The 16,800-nt window shown below is 40.7% G+C and overlaps 1 protein-coding gene across 9 annotated transcripts in view; it reads left to right on the top strand.

Moving 5' to 3' along the window:
* Positions 1 to 14,893, top strand: part of gulp1a (GULP PTB domain containing engulfment adaptor 1a) — a 71,071-nt gene extending 56,178 nt beyond the window's left edge. For 6 of the 9 annotated variants that reach the window (XM_058622631.1, XM_058622635.1, XM_058622638.1 and 3 more), the window contains 10 exons: positions 1,570 to 1,631; positions 5,572 to 5,643; positions 7,818 to 7,916; positions 8,044 to 8,181; positions 8,473 to 8,589; positions 9,316 to 9,402; positions 10,324 to 10,554; positions 10,694 to 10,832; positions 11,566 to 11,660; positions 14,398 to 14,893. In XM_058622631.1, the coding sequence (XP_058478614.1) occupies positions 1,570 to 1,631; positions 5,572 to 5,643; positions 7,818 to 7,916; positions 8,044 to 8,181; positions 8,473 to 8,589; positions 9,316 to 9,402; positions 10,324 to 10,554; positions 10,694 to 10,832; positions 11,566 to 11,660; positions 14,398 to 14,469 (1,112 nt within the window). In that variant the 3' untranslated portion in view covers positions 14,470 to 14,893. Of the gene's footprint in view, positions 1 to 1,569; positions 1,632 to 5,571; positions 5,644 to 7,817; positions 7,917 to 8,043; positions 8,182 to 8,472; positions 8,590 to 9,315; positions 9,403 to 10,323; positions 10,555 to 10,693; positions 10,833 to 11,565; positions 11,661 to 13,440; positions 13,452 to 14,397 lie in introns of all 9 variants that reach the window. The other 3 variants (XM_058622632.1, XM_058622634.1, XM_058622633.1) reach the window with 3 other exon arrangements.
* Positions 14,894 to 16,800: the final 1,907 nt, after the last annotated feature.

Here is a 16,800-nt window from a genome sequence, read left to right on the forward strand (position 1 = left end):
CAGCTGATATAATTGGAGCTGTTGGTGTCACTGATTTGTGACAAGTCTTTTTTTGTCTGTCCAAAGCAGTTCAGTGTTTTTCTGCTTAAATGTCCACGTTTATTATTTTTATTTTTATAAGTGTTGGCTCACTTTTACAGTTGGAATTTGTTAGTTCAGCCCAGCTACACTGGTAAAAGTGAGGGGGGGGAAGTGTTATTGGTTTGTCCCATGTTTTTCCCAGTGAAAAGGTTTTTTGTGGAGGGTTTCCTCACTCGATGGCAGGGTCTAAGGACAGAGGGCGTCACTTGCTGTACGGACTGTAAAGCCCTTCGAGCCTAATTGTGTGTGTGATGTTGGGCTATATAAACGAAATTGAATGGAATTGAATTATTGCAAGTCAAGTCAAAGTCAAATTCTGCTCACGCAGCGTCATACTTTGGACATGAGTCATACCTGAAACCTACTGAGTTGTATTGATACGTATAATATACTGCAGATATAATTTACTGTCTGGTATATTTGCCTTCATTTATCACGTGTAGCTGCTGCTCAAAAGTTTCTTTGTGCAGTCATTTTTTTTTGTTCACAAACAGTCAAAGCACAGACCCTGTGGCAAGCAAAGTCTGCTGCAGCCGTGTGTGTGTATGAATTGTGAATGTAGTGCATACTCTCACTGATGTCCGACTTTGCAAGTTCATCAATTTTCTGTTAGTTTCCCCCCCAACCAGAACATTGGTGGTTCTTCCTCAGCTCCTTTAGTACACAGGCATGGCGAAGTGTCCTCAGGGATAGACAATGGACCCCAAATTTGCTGTGTTGGCACTATGTGACTGATGTGTAAAGCACCTTGTGTGGTCATCAAAACTAGGAAATTGCTCTATAATTGCAGACCGTTTACCATTGTTTTGTCTTTGACGACTGTTCCGGCAAAGGTGCTTATCTGTGTGGCTGTAATGGGCAACTTTCAGGAGTGGGTGTGTATAATATTAAGATGGCCAGTCACTGAAAAAAAAAAAATGAAACCTCTCGACTTCATAATAGTTTCTGTTCAGTAGTTCGCATCCTTTTTGCTCTGTGAATGGTTGGTGCCTTTCTTCATTCATTTATGGTAAATCTGTATTGCAATGGTGAAACCCCAGAGTTTCTATACCAGATACCAACATCAGACTGAGAGTCTTTGTACATCTTTTAAACAATACAACTGATAATAACACAGTTGTACTGGTGCATTTACCAACAGCCCATAACCAGCAATTTAAAATAAACAATCTTTCAACTATTTAACAAATATTCAACTCCCACAAAGGAAGAAAGAAACAGCCCACATGATTCTGAATTTCAAACTGAATTCCTTCATCCTGCTGTTTTGCTTTTGTTTTCTTCTGCTTTTAGCTTTAAATAAATCCATAGTTGTCATGATTACTGCTGTGTAGCAGACATTCTTTTTTAATATGCATCTGATCCAGTGATTTTGACGAGTAACTGACTGAATATCTTGCTGGGGCTCATCCCTTCTCCTGCCTCTACATCTACTGTGTCACATGGTGCCGTTAATACAGTGACTGAGAGAGCTTTGTGTCGTTTCAGATAAATCATGGATGCACACCCCGGAGGCACTGGCCAAGCATTACATAGCCTACAATGCTAAGGTACGTGCCACTGTCACACTCTTTTCTGTCCTGAGTGAAGCTGTGTTGTAATGAAAGACATCGTAAAGGCTCGCACCACATCGCTGAGAGACTTTTATAAAGAAATGAACGCAGCGCAACACCAAAATAAACAAAGAAAACTGAATCCTTCCACTGCGTCATTCGTCTACTCATGCATGTCATACTGTATGTCCCATGATGCATTTCTCCTGAGAGAACCAGGCCACTCACAGTGTGTTGTACTGTACTGTCACAGGTTAACTTTGTGGGCGCAAAAATGAAATTAACAGCAAAGCTCAAAGTCTGTAACACAACTAATTTCTCACTTTGACAAGTGAATTTCAAAAATGACATATTTTCTTTGTAATCTTCAAGTACATATCAAGTAGATTTACCATTATTCGTTTTTTAGAGCAGCTGGTTTCCCTTGGTGCTGCGATGAAAGGAAACCCTTGTCCTCAAAATTTGATTTAAAAGAGTCTCTTTGTGTTTAATTTGTCTATTATTTAACATGTGTGTCAGTTCTCAGTGACTCACACTTCTGTCATGACCAGCCAAAAATCCCTGATCCTGACTCAAGAATTAACTGGAATAAAAGGGCCAGACTGTGGCCTGACTGGAAACGGGGTCTGTTACACTTATGGTAAAAAAAAAATTCCAACAAACGCATCTTGGTGGAGGACTGTTGCTTCATTTTACTTTACTTTAAAAGATAGAAAAGACTGTTGTCAGGTGGATCTCTGAAACGACCACGTTCACCCACTGTAAACTGCAGAAGCTCCTTAACTGGCTGCGACAAAGAAGCAGAGTGATATTATGTCAGTAGTCGTCTCTAAACTCAAAGCACATCAGCGTCTACACACAGTATCTTCAGCTCTCACCGACGAGTCGCCCGTCTGGCTAAATTTGCAGAGATTTGAGAGCATGTCACAGACACAGAGTTGAAGGGAATGAGGAGGCAGGTTTTTCAAGTCTGAAACACTTGGGAAATTTGATAGAAGGCTCAGTCTGACTTTTTCTTTAGCCTCTGTAATAACGGAGAAGTGATCCTCTTTTAGCCTCGAGAAAAGCTGCACGTTTTCAGTTTTTCTATCTATTGATTCAACAAGAAGTCTTTGATCTTAGATACAGTGTTTTCTATGTTAGTTCATAGTAAAAGGCAGGGCTGTAGCTGCCAATTACTGTTATATTTAGAAGGTGTTTAAACCTGTAAATCCAAGGTGAAGAGACACATAGAGGATGGACTCAGTACAGTATCAGTACTGGGTTACAATGCCAGTGTTTCATTGTTATTCTTTTCTAGAGGTCAGGATGATACCAACTTCAAAAATCAAATATCTCCAACTGAGAATAGTGGAAAAGGTCCCTACACTAAAAAAAGCTGCTTTCAGAAAACTGCTATAAACACCACTGAGTTTTCAGGAACTCACAGAGAAAAACATTGAGAAAAATGTGTTAAATTTCCTTAAAATGACTCATTGTAATTACTTTTTTAAATATGAAAAAAAAAGCCAGGAGCCGTGGTAGAGTTGGGGGGGTTTGTAAGGAGCCACTGATGCTACACAGATGCTAATAGTGATTTACATTTGCAGACAAGTCATTTACATTTGTGCAATGCATTTTGATTTAGGTCATAGATTGATCATTCCGGTCACGTTTCAATGGGTAGATGATAAAACATCCTCTTTGTCCCTGGTGGAAACCTAAATATTATTATTCTTAGGAGACAGTGGAGAGTATTGATGACTTCTGTGCTCTTGTCTTGGTGCCTTTGACTGTTGCCACTAACAGCAGCTGCCGGTGTTTTCTGGCTGCAGCGTCGATTAGGTTGTACCTGCCTCTGCAATCATCAAGTGTTATTGGCTTTGGGGCTGCGCAGTGAAAGAACATTGTAAGAGGTGAAAGGATTAATATAAGAATTGTGGCGAGTTAGTGACAACTGATGATGAGGTGTCCCCCCCCCCCACCCCTCAAGCTGAGTTAGGGAACTACAGTGGCCTTCCCATCACAGAAAGAATGTAATCACTCTTCTCCCGATCTCTGCTTTTTCTTTTTTAAAGAAACCTTTAAATATGGAGCGAGCGGTATGAGTTGTTAATCACACTTTGTTGATGTCAGTGAACTTTTCAGACCTGCCCCCAAGGTGAAAATCAAAGTATTGTCCTGTTTTTTTTCTCTCATAATTATTTGCATCATAGAGTAGAGTGTGCTCGACTGAAGTGTGAGCCTCCAGCGTTGGGCATGAAGGACAGGGTGTTTTTTTTTTCGTTTTTCGGCTGCATACACCAGTTGATGGATGAGTCTCTGAGTCTCTTGCCCGGTGAAGACTCCCCAGACGCAGCCTAGAATACACCGGTCAGGAACGACTACTTCTCTATTTTATTCTGGGCATCTGTCAACAGCCTTGTCTGAATGTCCTTAAAAGTCTGGAGAACATTTGTCATAATGCGAGTTTGTGTGTGTCAGCGTGCTGACTTTTGTGTATAAAGCTGCCCCGTGTGTTCTCTCTGGCTCTAAGTCAGGGGTGTCAAACATACGGCCCGGGGGCCAGAACCGGCCCGCCAGAGGGTCCAATCCGGCCCACAGGATGAATTTGTTAAAATTTCACACTACGATTACAATCTAAACGTAATGTCAAATACCATTTTCTCTTCCAATTACCTGTGACTAAATGTCTGTGCCTTTTTAGATCCAGTGTAATGTGTAAATAGTACATTTAGGCACGATATTGTTGAAATTGCACTTAAATTTCTCAAGAAATTTCATGTTTTGTAAAAAATATCCATCATTAAATGTAAAATAAAGGAGAAAAAAAGCAAGGAGTTCTTGTTGTTCATAGGTTATTATGCTATTATTTTACTATTTTTACTGGTCCGGCCCACTTGAGATCAAATTGTGCTGTATGTGGCCCCTGAACAAAAATGAGTTTGACACCCCTGCTCTAAGTTGTGGTGTGGGGAAATGGTGAAAGGTCGTCCAACGAATGTTGCTGATTTAACTCATATTACACTAATAATTTGGGGAATTTCCCATTCATCTACAACATTTCTAGTGCTCCTTCAAACACAAAATGTGTCTTAGTGTCTGTAAAGAAGATGAAACGGGACAAGATTTCTTTTATAGAACCAAAAGAAAAGAGAAAAACTCAAGTAATAGGAGACTATAGTCTGCATAGCAGCCTCCACAATAAACTTGTACATTAGTAAAACCACTGTAAACCTTCAGAGATGTTATTGTGCAGTAAAGGCTATCCCCATCTGTCTGAGCTGTCTGTGTTAGTCCAGTGGGAGACATTGTTTTGTTGTTTTTTGTCAACCTTTAAGGGGCAAACGGCAGTATTTATGAAGTCTGAAATTGAAACAGGCTCCACACGTTGAGCTCAGGATGCACTGAAGCGCTGTGTGTGTGTGTGTGTGTGTGTGTGTGACTGCAACATTTACTGCTGCTTCTGCCAGATGGAAAGCAACATGTTCAGGCACAAAGGTTAATGGCTCCATCTGTTGGATAACGGTAGAAATGCTGTGCCTGTTTCTGTGTGTGTGTGTAACGGATGACACTGACAAAAATGTCCCCTCTCTGTGTGTTATGATAATATATAGAGTAAGATCCTATTGAACCTTGAAATATGCTCTTCTTAGGGCTGCGACATGTATCAAGTGCACTATTCAAATAGGAAGACACTGCCATAATTGAATGAAGACACATTTGTGACAAAACAGCACTATCTCTTGGTGAAAATGTCAGTAAATATGTACATTTGATAAGCTGTACCAACTTTGATTCATATCATAATATGTGTCAAAATAATGTTTTCAACAATATGGTACAGCTCTACCTCAGCTACAGTGTCTTTTCTCCTCGGCTTTTTCTCACCTCTTCTTTCTTCTCTGCCTCTGTTGCATCGCTGTCATGTCATAAACTGTCTGTTCTTTTTCTCCAGCTCCTTGGAAACACAGAGGTTGAGGCCCCAAAAGGCACAGAAGTCGTAAAGGATGCAGTCAGAAAGTTAAAGGTAAGCCCAGGCTTTGCGATCGACTGAAATCGGAAGGAATTAAAGAGTGTTTTTGAGTGTCCAGATTGACAGACGCTCCACCTGACCATGAAGGTATCCTTGTAGTCTTTCAGTTCCCGTGTGTGTGTGTGTGTGTGTGTGTGTAAGGCTTTAACTGCTCGATAAGCACAGCACTTTCTAAAGTCAAGCTTCCAAAGGTAAACACAAAATTCAATGAAACATCGGCAGGACTCTTGTCAATTAACACTCTCTCCAAGTAGTTCCTGATGTTTTTGTAGATGCTGCGACCTAAGGTTTTATCCTCACTACTCATTCTACCCCGAAATGTTTGAGCATCTGAGCGAAAACGCTCCTGGGCTGCATTTTAGTCTGAATGGGGGAGAAAAGGACAGACGTAGTAACTCACATTTTTTTATGCTCTCAATTTCATTTTCTCTGAATTTGTCGGTCTCATAACAGAAATCCCCGCTCTTAGTTGTACTTTCTGAAACTGAAACTGAGTGAACTGCAGAGGAGGGAATCGGCTTGAACGGTCACACGTCGTGTGCATTTTTTCAGAGGTGTTAATACGTTTTGTTTCTGTTTTTGTTGAAGCATGTTTTTCTGAGAGCAATGAGACTGAATGGAAGCTATGAAGTTGCAGCTTGTACAACTATAAAAAAATAAGCTCAAGGGCACAGTACGTTTTCTTGAATTAGGCCAGAACCCTCTGTAACTAAGTCGTCTTTATTGCAACACAGCAAGCAATGCCCAGAAAACCCCTCAATTTATCATTTTGGACTGCACCGACGAATGTGATATTTGGCTTTTAAAGGCTTCTCTGTGTAATCAGGACACAGTTGCGTTTAAATTCCCCAGTGAGTGACACTTACTCTGGGTTACTTTCAGGACACACGTACTCTACCACATGTGAGTCAAACTGAACCAAACCAGCACTGTTAGTGTGTAAGCTTGGGAACCGCTGGGACCCAGGCTTCTCTCCTCTCCTCTCCTCTCCCACAGCTTCTTGGTAATGTGGCTGTGCTCGCTGTGTGCTGGCCTCCCCCCTCTGTCTTTTCCTGCCAACAGTTGAATCTGTGAGGCCACTTGTAGGGGGAGGCTTGTTTTCCCAAACCTCACACCTCTATTGTTTCATTACATTTGATCCTCACAGTCTGTTTGGAGAGACCAAGGCTACTCTGCCAGGTACACGGACAATCTGGACAGGCTTGGTTTATTTTCCCAAAGACCGTGTGAAGGGGGGGGGGATGTGTTGCAAACACAGGTGAAATTGAGTCAATTACTGCGATGCATATCAGTTTGCACAAAGCAAATCTTGCTGTAAGACATGACATAACATTTCATGTGTTTACAGGCCCTGAAATTAAATGTCTGCAATCCTAACAGCTGAAAAGGCCTGATAAAAGATTGATTACATCATCATTGTCACAGTTCAGACTGTAAAACGTCAACATTATGTTATAGGCGTGATATGCTCTGCCTGTCCTGTAAAGAGACAGTTTATGGTCTCTTATTTTAGTCCTAAAAAATAAACATTTGTCATTATAATAAATCTAGAATACGGTTTCCATACATGCCGTGATATGTCTGCTGAAGTGTACACTGCCCTTTTTAAATGGTTATTGAGTTGAACTCTCTGCCAAGTCCTGTTGGCATTTGATCCACTTGGCAGCAAACCTGAAAGAGACTTAAACTGTGCATGAAAGAGTGACCACTTAGCTGCATTACTCCACGGGACTTCTATAAAACACTTCACCTTGATCATTTAATTGTCCTTTACAAACTTTCATCACTGCTTAATGACAACATGCTACCGTGGAATTTTTTTTTTTTAACGTCCAAGATGTCTGTGGACATTTTTGTGTCTTGTTTTAATGCTCTCATTAGGGATTATTTACAGCTGAAAGAAACCCAGACTTGTTAAGGCCTTTTTTATACTTTACTACTCTTTCGTCCACACCTTGCGTACATTTTGCTTACGATGACGGTTGAAATGGAGCAATACCACTGGAAATCATGGGGGCAGTATAGAGTCAATAGTCACTGACTGTGAGTCTGTATAAATGGACGTTGGGACCGAGCCTAAGCAGCTTTAAAGCCGTGTACACAGCATTTCTTGTTTATTGTGAAATTAGCAATGTCTTTGCATTATTAATATATATTCTAATGTGCAGTTTCAGAGGCATATCAAGAAGTCAGAGGGACAGAAGACTCCCAAAGTGGAATTGCAGATCTCCATTTATGGTGTGAAAATACTAGATCCCAAGTCAAAAGTGAGTCCAAATAATATACATTGACAGCATTGACAGCTGCCATTAGGCTAATTACTCCTCATATGCAGTACAATGATGCGATCCATTATTCAAAGTGTTGGACAGTAATAATGTTTTGTTTTCCCAGGATGTGCAGCATAACTGTCAGTTACACAGGATATCCTTCTGTGCGGATGACAAAACCGACAAAAGGATATTTACTTTCATCTGCAAAGACTCGGAGTCCAACAAACACCTGTGCTACGTGTTTGACAGTGAAAAGTGTGTAAGTGTTCTCCGCTTTCTTACACGTAAGAATCTAAATTCCTGTTGAAGACGATCACTCTGGTGTCAACTCACATGTGCCCTATATTATTATCTATTTTCTTTAAAATGGGTCACAAACTAGCAACTGAGACTTTAGGAAAATCTTTACAGACATTTTAAACTGAGATGTGAGACAGATTTTCCCATAGACTTCCATTTAAACTGACCCTTGTGGTATGTCTACATGTTTCGCTTTTAAACGTCAGCGATCGCTGTAAAACAAGCCGTCTCTGTTCCTCTCGTGCTTCAGGCAGAGGAGATAACTCTCACCATTGGTCAGGCATTCGACTTGGCCTACAAGAAGTTCCTGGAGTCTGGCGGCAAAGACGTGGAAACCAGGAAACAGATCGGGAGTCTTCAGAAAAGAGTGAGTCTCGTCGTGTCTCGTTTGTTCGGCTTTAATTAACTTTGAAAGTCTGTGCCACTACACTGACACATTTATATTCTTTATTAATGAACACAGAGTTTGTTTGTATTGATTGTTTTTTCTGGACAATTAAGATGTATTGATGGGAAAATGCCAGTAAAAGTGCATTAAGTTATCAACAAAAACAGTCAGCTTGACTTTGCCATGCCGACAGGGGATAAAATGGCAACCATATTTTTTAACATATAGTCTATCTATATATTGATATTCTATTAGCTGAGACTTTTGTGACGTTGATGAAATCTTTCCTTGTGTCCCACTGGCAGCCATGTACCAGTTTCTAATAACATCCATTACTTTAATTTTGTTATCACAAAATATATATAATTGAATTATTGTGCACCCCATCTCTGAAAAACTGCACCTGTCCCATGGGTTTTGGCTTAAAAGGCATGAGCTCAAATACAAAAGAAGTAAACTGGATCTTAACAATAGTTGACAATAGTTTATTAAAGAACTTTCAACTGCACCGCACAGTCTTTAACAGTTAATAACAAGAGTTACAATTCCATATTGTCTAGTACTAAATAGCCATGGTGATTTATGTGAAACGTTGATGTTGTTTTTTTTTATATGACATTATTAACGGTGTCCAGCTGTATCCAATACAGTACAAGTACAAGACATGTGTGAAAATATCTGGTTGATGGTTGATGCACTTTGTAGATTCAAGAACTGGAAACGGAAAACTCTGAGCTAAAGAAACAGCTTCAGGATCTGGAAGAGCAGCTGATGATTGCTCACGTGCCACCGGTGAGGACACACAACCTCTTCAGTTAAGAAACTAAACAAGAACAGGATTTCGTTATATGTTTTATTTCCCCCTCAACGAGTGACAGGGGAATCAGTGTCTTATGCTAAAAAAATGTGCTGTAATTTTCCTTTTTAAGCACATTTAAAAACGATTGCTAGGGATCCGCCTGTTATTCACACTACTCTACTTTTCTTTTTTTGTAGTTTGAAAATGTACCCACGGTTGCGATCTGATTGACTCTTATCAGTCACAGCTCTCAAGAAAAAAACACAATTGACTCTTTAGCCTCGTTTCATCTCGTTGTCCGTCTCAAAAAAGAAATCCCTGTGTGTAATTTGGCTTTAGTTGTGAGTAATATAGTGTGAAGCGTTTTAAGCCGACACACACGTTTACAGTCCTGAAAGTCTAAAACCAAAAATAGTTGTTTTTGATGCACTTTATTCCTTAGTCTGACACAAACCGCAGTGTTAACTACAGCTTCACTTGACTCACTGACATTTATTTTGGATTGAAATGTTCGCCTTGTCATGCACAACCGTGACCACCTTTGATTCCTAAAGTAATGCCATTTTGGAAACTTTGACGCCGAGTTCTGAAAGTATTTTTAGAACGGCTGGCTCTGCAGATATTACTGCTGTGAATTAATTTTCAGATTTGGCCTCAGACCGAAGGTTTGTTTTCTTTTTTTTCCGAACAATCAAGTGTTTCTGGAGGGACTCAGCGGGGGTCTAAGCTGAGTCTGAGTCAAAGCAATTACCCACCTGATTGGTGTGATGAGGGATGTGATACGTTCACCCTCTCAGCGACTCAAATGCCAGCACTTGTGTCAGCCTCCAGCAAGTGCAGTCACACACACACTGAATAACAATGTCCCACTCTGGTCATTTTGTGTGCAACCCCCCTTTTTCTTTTCCCTCCAGCCGCTGCACATTAACACAGACGATGAAATGTACATGCTCCAGACGCCCTCGTCTCTCTACTGGTGTCACAACATCACGTCACTATCCTGTCTGGAAATCTCCTCTGTCACGCTCACTCCTATGAGCTCGCCGGATTCCAACCTGTCCGCCGGGCTACTAACACCTCCGCCTGCCAAACCTACTCTCCTTCCTGCTAAGCTTACCGAGGGATGCAGCATCCCACGGCCTCGCGTAAACATCCTCTGCTTTTTCTTCTTCCTGCTCTTCTTTCTGCCTTCCTGTTCTTATCCTGTGTGTCTTTCTTTGTGGCTATTTCTTTTGTCTAACTTTGCCTTTTTAACCATTTCCCTCGCCATGACTTTGAGCACAGGCAGGGAGCATCTCCATGAAACCACAGTCCACAGACGTTTTCGACATGGTTCCCTTCTCCCCTGGGACACCGCTGATGCCCGCTGTGGCCAGTAATGGCTGCCCACCACCGCCGCCAACCACATTGCCACCAGATATAAGTGAGTCATAACTTTCATCTCTGATTCTTGAAGGAATACTTCACCGATTAGCATTTAGCTTTGTATTACTAGTATTTTCTGAAAAAGTGTGCTTCCCAACCTCAGGTTTTCTCCTGAGTCGAGAAATATCTTCATTCTTTGTTTTTTTTTTACGTGCACACCAGTGACACTTGGTCCGAGACTTGAAACTGCAAGGCTAATTCCGCACTTTTTAGACACACACAGTAAACAGTGTCCGCCATCTTTGCTAACAGTTACGCTAACAGGACCAAACGTCGCTGGTGGACACCAGCGACCTTTTTTTCTAACTAAGAAAAGAATGAAGATATTTCTCATCTTAGGAGAAACTGAGGTTGGGAAGCACAATTTTTCAAAAATACTAGCCCTATACTAGTAACACAAAGCTAAATGCTAATCAGTGAAGTTTTGCTTTAACCCTCTTATGGCTATCATGATAATCAGGTCACTTGGATTTATTTTGATTTTATGGCTGTAGAATTGTCAAAAAATGTTAAATGAGTAAGTGATTCTGCTTTTTTCCAAGATAACCTTCACTTTCGTATCTGGCAGTTATTCAACCGTTTACGTGTGAACGTGTCTGTGATTGGACGTCGTTCCGCAAAAGTCCTGAGGGCTGTTGTGTGATGCAAAGGAAAGAGGACGTCGCTGCCTATTAAGGATATTTTTACTCACCAGTGTGTGTGCAATGTGTATCTGTGGTCTGTGTTTGTAGGGAAGGACTTGTTTGGTGCCGAGCCTTTTGATCCATTCACCTGTGGGGCAGCCGACTTCCCTCCAGATATTCAGTCAAAGCTGGATGAGATGCAGGTGAGCGTCTGCACCCAACTCTCCCGTCTTATCTGTGTTATATCAGCACTTTTACTTTTACACAATCAAAGGACCTGTGCTTCATGTGAAACCATGCACTCATCACTTTCTTCACTTTCGTCGTGTCAGGACTGTTAATTTCTAACCCATAATCCTTTCACCTAATTTTGTTTGAGTAAAAATAGGTTGCGTTTGTCAAACTGCAGTGTTAACGCCGAGCGTATCGCAGACAACATGTTTGCACAAGCACACTTTGCATTACCGTAATTGCACGGTGTTCCCTTTTAATGCATGCTTAAAATACCTGTATATACAGTACATGCTAATGTTGGTGTAAAACAAATGGAGCACAGTAAAGCCCCTTTTTAAACTGGTCAAAAAAAACACAAACACCCACTAACATCAGGCGTTTTGTCTGGGAATAGATACAACTGACAATATTCCCTCCTGGTTGAATATGATGCGATATGATGTGATGTATACGTTGTTACCCGTAGGGAAATGTATCTAGCACATCTAAATGCGTCCAGTTTACAGTCAAATGATACAAAATAAAAATCACATCAGTTAAAATGTGCACAACTATTGCTTAAACCCTGAGGTAAAAACACCATACAGTATATTTTACAATCCTCAAGACACAGTTTGACATCGTGACACTGGGGTGAATGGGGAAATTTTAATAATCTCCTGCTGCATTCAGGAAGTTTACACAAGGTTTATTGAATTTGATTATTTTATCTATTTAAAAAAAAAAAAAAAAGCCTGAGCAGAATTTCACCTTTGAGATTTGTTTAGGTGTGGAAAGCAGTCAAGTGTTCATTAACAAATTCTAAAAAAAAAACAGAAAGTCAAATGAAAATGGCTCATTATTATAGTGGAATATGTTTTTTGCGACTGTATTCATGGTCTGATGGAGCAGTAAATGAAGCAGCTGACTTTAACATTGTGTTCATTAGTCGGTAACAATGTGGCTCATCAGAAACAGTAGCAGCCGCCCTCCTGTCTGAAGATAGGGATTAACAGTCAAAGAGCAGAGGGCTCTGGCTGACTGTCACCATCAGAAATCGCTGCAGGCCTCAAGCTTCAGGGCAGCTGAAAGGCCACAGAGCTATGGAAAGGGAACCACATATTATATATTATATATTATATATATATATATATATATATATATATATATATATATATATTATATATCCAGATTTGAGCAAAGCATTGAATAACGTTCAAAATGACAAATGTCACTTCACGGTAAAACCTCTCCAGTGGGTTCAACCCCGTAAGATAACATTCACACATCAATATGCAATTAAAAAAAAAAGTTGGCATTAAAAACTGCGCATGCTGTTATTTCTATAATATTTTAGACTTAACTTTCCTTTATTTTGCCTTGGTTTGTTTCTGTTCTTGTTTCTATTCCACCTTATTTCTCCCACATTATTATGCTGCTGCTTAATTTAATCAAACTCAAGTCGACTTCCATGACTAAACTGTGAGGGACCCCAATTTATATTAAATGGTTCACATGATGGACCTTTCCTTTTATGGTGAATGGTTGGAAAGTGCAGTAGGTTAGTATTATTAACATGCATGTGTGAGATCTTTACTGACAAAGTGGCTGAAACTTGTGTGACTCTTGTTTGCCAAGTATCTGCTGAGTTTTAACCATGTGTTGCCAGTAGGAGGCGATGCAGCTCTGATTGACTGTGTCTTCTTCACCTCCCGTCTCCGTCTAAACTATTAACATCCGCTCATACCTCTTTTCCTTCTGCACTTGCAGCGTCAGAGATGGTTTGTACTCTGCTCTCAGTCTGTGTTGTGACGCTGGTCGTGTTGTGTTGCCGTCTTTGCACGCCGCTGCGTATTCTCGCTGTGCATGCGTGGTTGTGTCATTCATTAGCAAATGTATCATCTCAACTCCTTTGTAGTTTATTTATGTTCATTTATTTTACAGGAGGTTCATCATTGTTGTGTTCCCTGATGGAGACTGTTATTTTTACTGGTACCTGATATCTTTAAAGTTAAAAACAAGCTATTTTTGGCTTTTTTCAGCACCCAGTTTTGCTGTTATTTTGTGACGTAATGCAGCACTCGCCCTAGTTTTTCACATTACATTTCTAGATTGGCAATGTTTACTCTTTGCAAATTGTTTATCATGGGATAGAAAGCGGTTTCACTGGAGCCTTCAGGCCCGACCATATTTTATTTGATGCTTCAGTTATGAATGTTTGCATCAGTCGAGCCTTGTGCACATGCTTTTCCATATTTCTCGCTAGGATTTCACCACATTTTCATATCCTTCTTTTGCTGTTTGAGTGAAGGGTCGCACATCCCCACATAAAAACGCAAATCGTCTTCTTCCTCGTCTCTTTTCTTAACCAAAACAAAAGTCTGGAAAGTTTTGGGCTACAGGGAGCATGTGGCGTTGTTGGTGCATAGAGTCTGTGCGGTCATAAATTGCATAGGGTTTCCTCATGCAGCTCAAATGATGATATTAACATCATACTGACTTGATTCCAGCCTCATGTCCGCTTGAGTGTATGATCTTGTATGTGGTGCATGACCAAGCATGGCAGAGCAGCAGTGTTGTAATCCCTGCTTTTTAGAGTATTATTTCATCCTTCCTAACCTAATGGCACTAATCTAGCCGGACTGTCGATCGGCAGCACTGTGTATTCTGATGTCAGTGTGAATAGCCATCGAATGTCACAACTGTTGAGTGACTGTGTCTTTCCAGGAGGGGTTCAAAATGGGATTAACCTTAGAGGGCACCGTCTTCTCCCTGGACCCGGTGGACAGCCGCTGCTGATGCCAAGAAGATGCTCCCCGTCACATACTTTTATCTCGTTTGTATCAAGTGCCAAAATCTGTCCCGCAAGCCCGAGTCGAGATGTCACGGTTCTCATCTTGAGGTTTATATGCATTTGCATTTAGATTGGTTTTTTCGATATTTCAAGGCAAACTCAGATCCATTATAGAAAATAACTATTTTTGTAAAAAAGTAAATAAATAAATAAAATAAAATGGAAGGAAGGAAGTGTTTTGCACAGGCAATGTGAGAGCTGTAAATAGTGGAGTATGTGGAATGGTACACGCCATGGCAGAATTTTCACAAGAAACCATTTTGTGTGTGTGTGTGTGTGTGCACCATTTGAAATTCTGTGTTGTCAACACATTCCTGTTTGTACGCCCAATATTCTGGAAAGAGGATTAAATTGAACTTGTATCTTTAACGCAAACGTTCATCTCGTCCATATCGTCACATGATGCAGCTTAGTTTTCACACTTTGTGTAGATAATTAATCCACTAGGATATATATGTTGCTTACTGACATTATTTTTGACATTGAGGTTTCTCTCTTTTTTTATGTATGAATTGGCATTTAATTTTTTTCCTATGGTGCAGACGTTGTCCATACATGCAGTACTATCAGCATTATTTTTTAACTTTGTTGCATTCTTTGCTGTTACACTTATTAAAGAAAATCTCACTACCAAAATTAAACGCTGCTCATTGATTCTGTTAATAGAAATTCAGCCGTAGACGATGCAATAGCTGTGAGCTCGACCATCTCCATCCATTGAGATTTGTCACAATGTATCTTACAACTGTAGCTAACTAACTTTTAATCATTCCTTTGATTCACAGCGAGATATACACATGTACAAGTGACATTAAAAAACATTCCCAGATGAGTTCATTCAATGCTGTTTCAGCCTGTCAACTCCACATGATTTCTCTTGCGTTTTCTCACTTTAGCCGTCTTAGATCTCGTGTGACATGACGTTCTTGGGCTTCACCGCAATCGCAATGTTGCACTAGTAAGGACAGGCAGCTGCAAACCAGTTTGAGTATGACTGAAAACACAAAGAAGCACCCACAAAAACTTTCTGAAGTGAAGTCACTCAGTCATTGTCTAGCGCTCACCCACACTAACCATAACCCTCAAATACACACTATATCAATATAGGTGCATCATATATTTACTGACATCATGGAAAGTAATTTTATTTAATTCAGTTAAAAAAAAACTAAAAAAACACTGATGTCATTTCAGTTTGACCTGTATCATTATTTTTGTCCAGTAGATGGCAGTAGAGCAAATGAAGCCTTGAGTGAACCAATTCGACGAAGCTTCATCTCGCCATCGCTATTATGTACTCAAGGGGATTTTACTTTGATGTGGAATTGGTGACCTCACTTTTATGTGTCATGAGGTCACCAATTCCACATCAAAGGTGTTATCAGATGTCAGCCGTCAATTGAAAGGCATGTTTACTGTTGTTTAGCCAAGTCATTGAAAATTGAAGTTCTACTTTGACAGAAAACATCAATTTCAAGAAAGCACCCTTTTATGAATAACAGTAGCAGTGAAGACTCCAGGAGGAAAAGAATAGGCGAGGAGTTCATGGACGACAGAATTGATGAGGAGTCCGCCATGGAGGACAGAATGGGTGAGGACTTCATGGAGGACATCATTCGTGATGAATACATAGAGGACAGAACTGATGAGGACTCCATGGTGGACGGAAATGGTGAGGACAGAATTGGTGAGGAGTTCATGGACGTCCGAACAGGGACAGAGTCCATGGAGGACGAGACAGTTGTGGCGGACAGAAAACACACGGAATCCATGGTGGAAAGACAGGAATCAGAGTCCATGGACCACAGGCCAGTTGGGGAGTCCATGGTGGACCAAACAATTGAGGAATTACTTGTGGGTGGAACAATTGTGGAGTCCATGGTGGATAAAGCAATTGAGGAGTTAATTGGAGAGGGAGCACTGGAGGAACAGTTGGACAACAGGACCGTCGAAGATGCCAGGAAAGCAAAAGAGAAACGGATCCACATCTTCCTCGTACTAACAGTCCACCAGATTTTGAAGAAAACGGGCACACTGAGGTGCCTCAATGACGTTGTGACGGCCGCACACGTAAAGCGCCTGGTGGAGCTGACTCTGGAAAAGCTCGAACTCACTGACGACCGCGTTCCAGAAATCAGTATGCACAAGTTAGTGGCAAAGAGAGTCTCGAAAGAACTGGAGAAGAAATTTGTTGGGAAGGTGAGCTGTATGCTGCTTCTGCCAGATCCAAGTGTGGAGAAAATCATTGCTGAGTGCATTCAGAAACACACCAACAT

Source organism: Solea solea, chromosome 2 (assembly GCF_958295425.1).
Source record: "Solea solea chromosome 2, fSolSol10.1, whole genome shotgun sequence".
NCBI lineage: Eukaryota > Metazoa > Chordata > Actinopteri > Pleuronectiformes > Soleidae > Solea > Solea solea.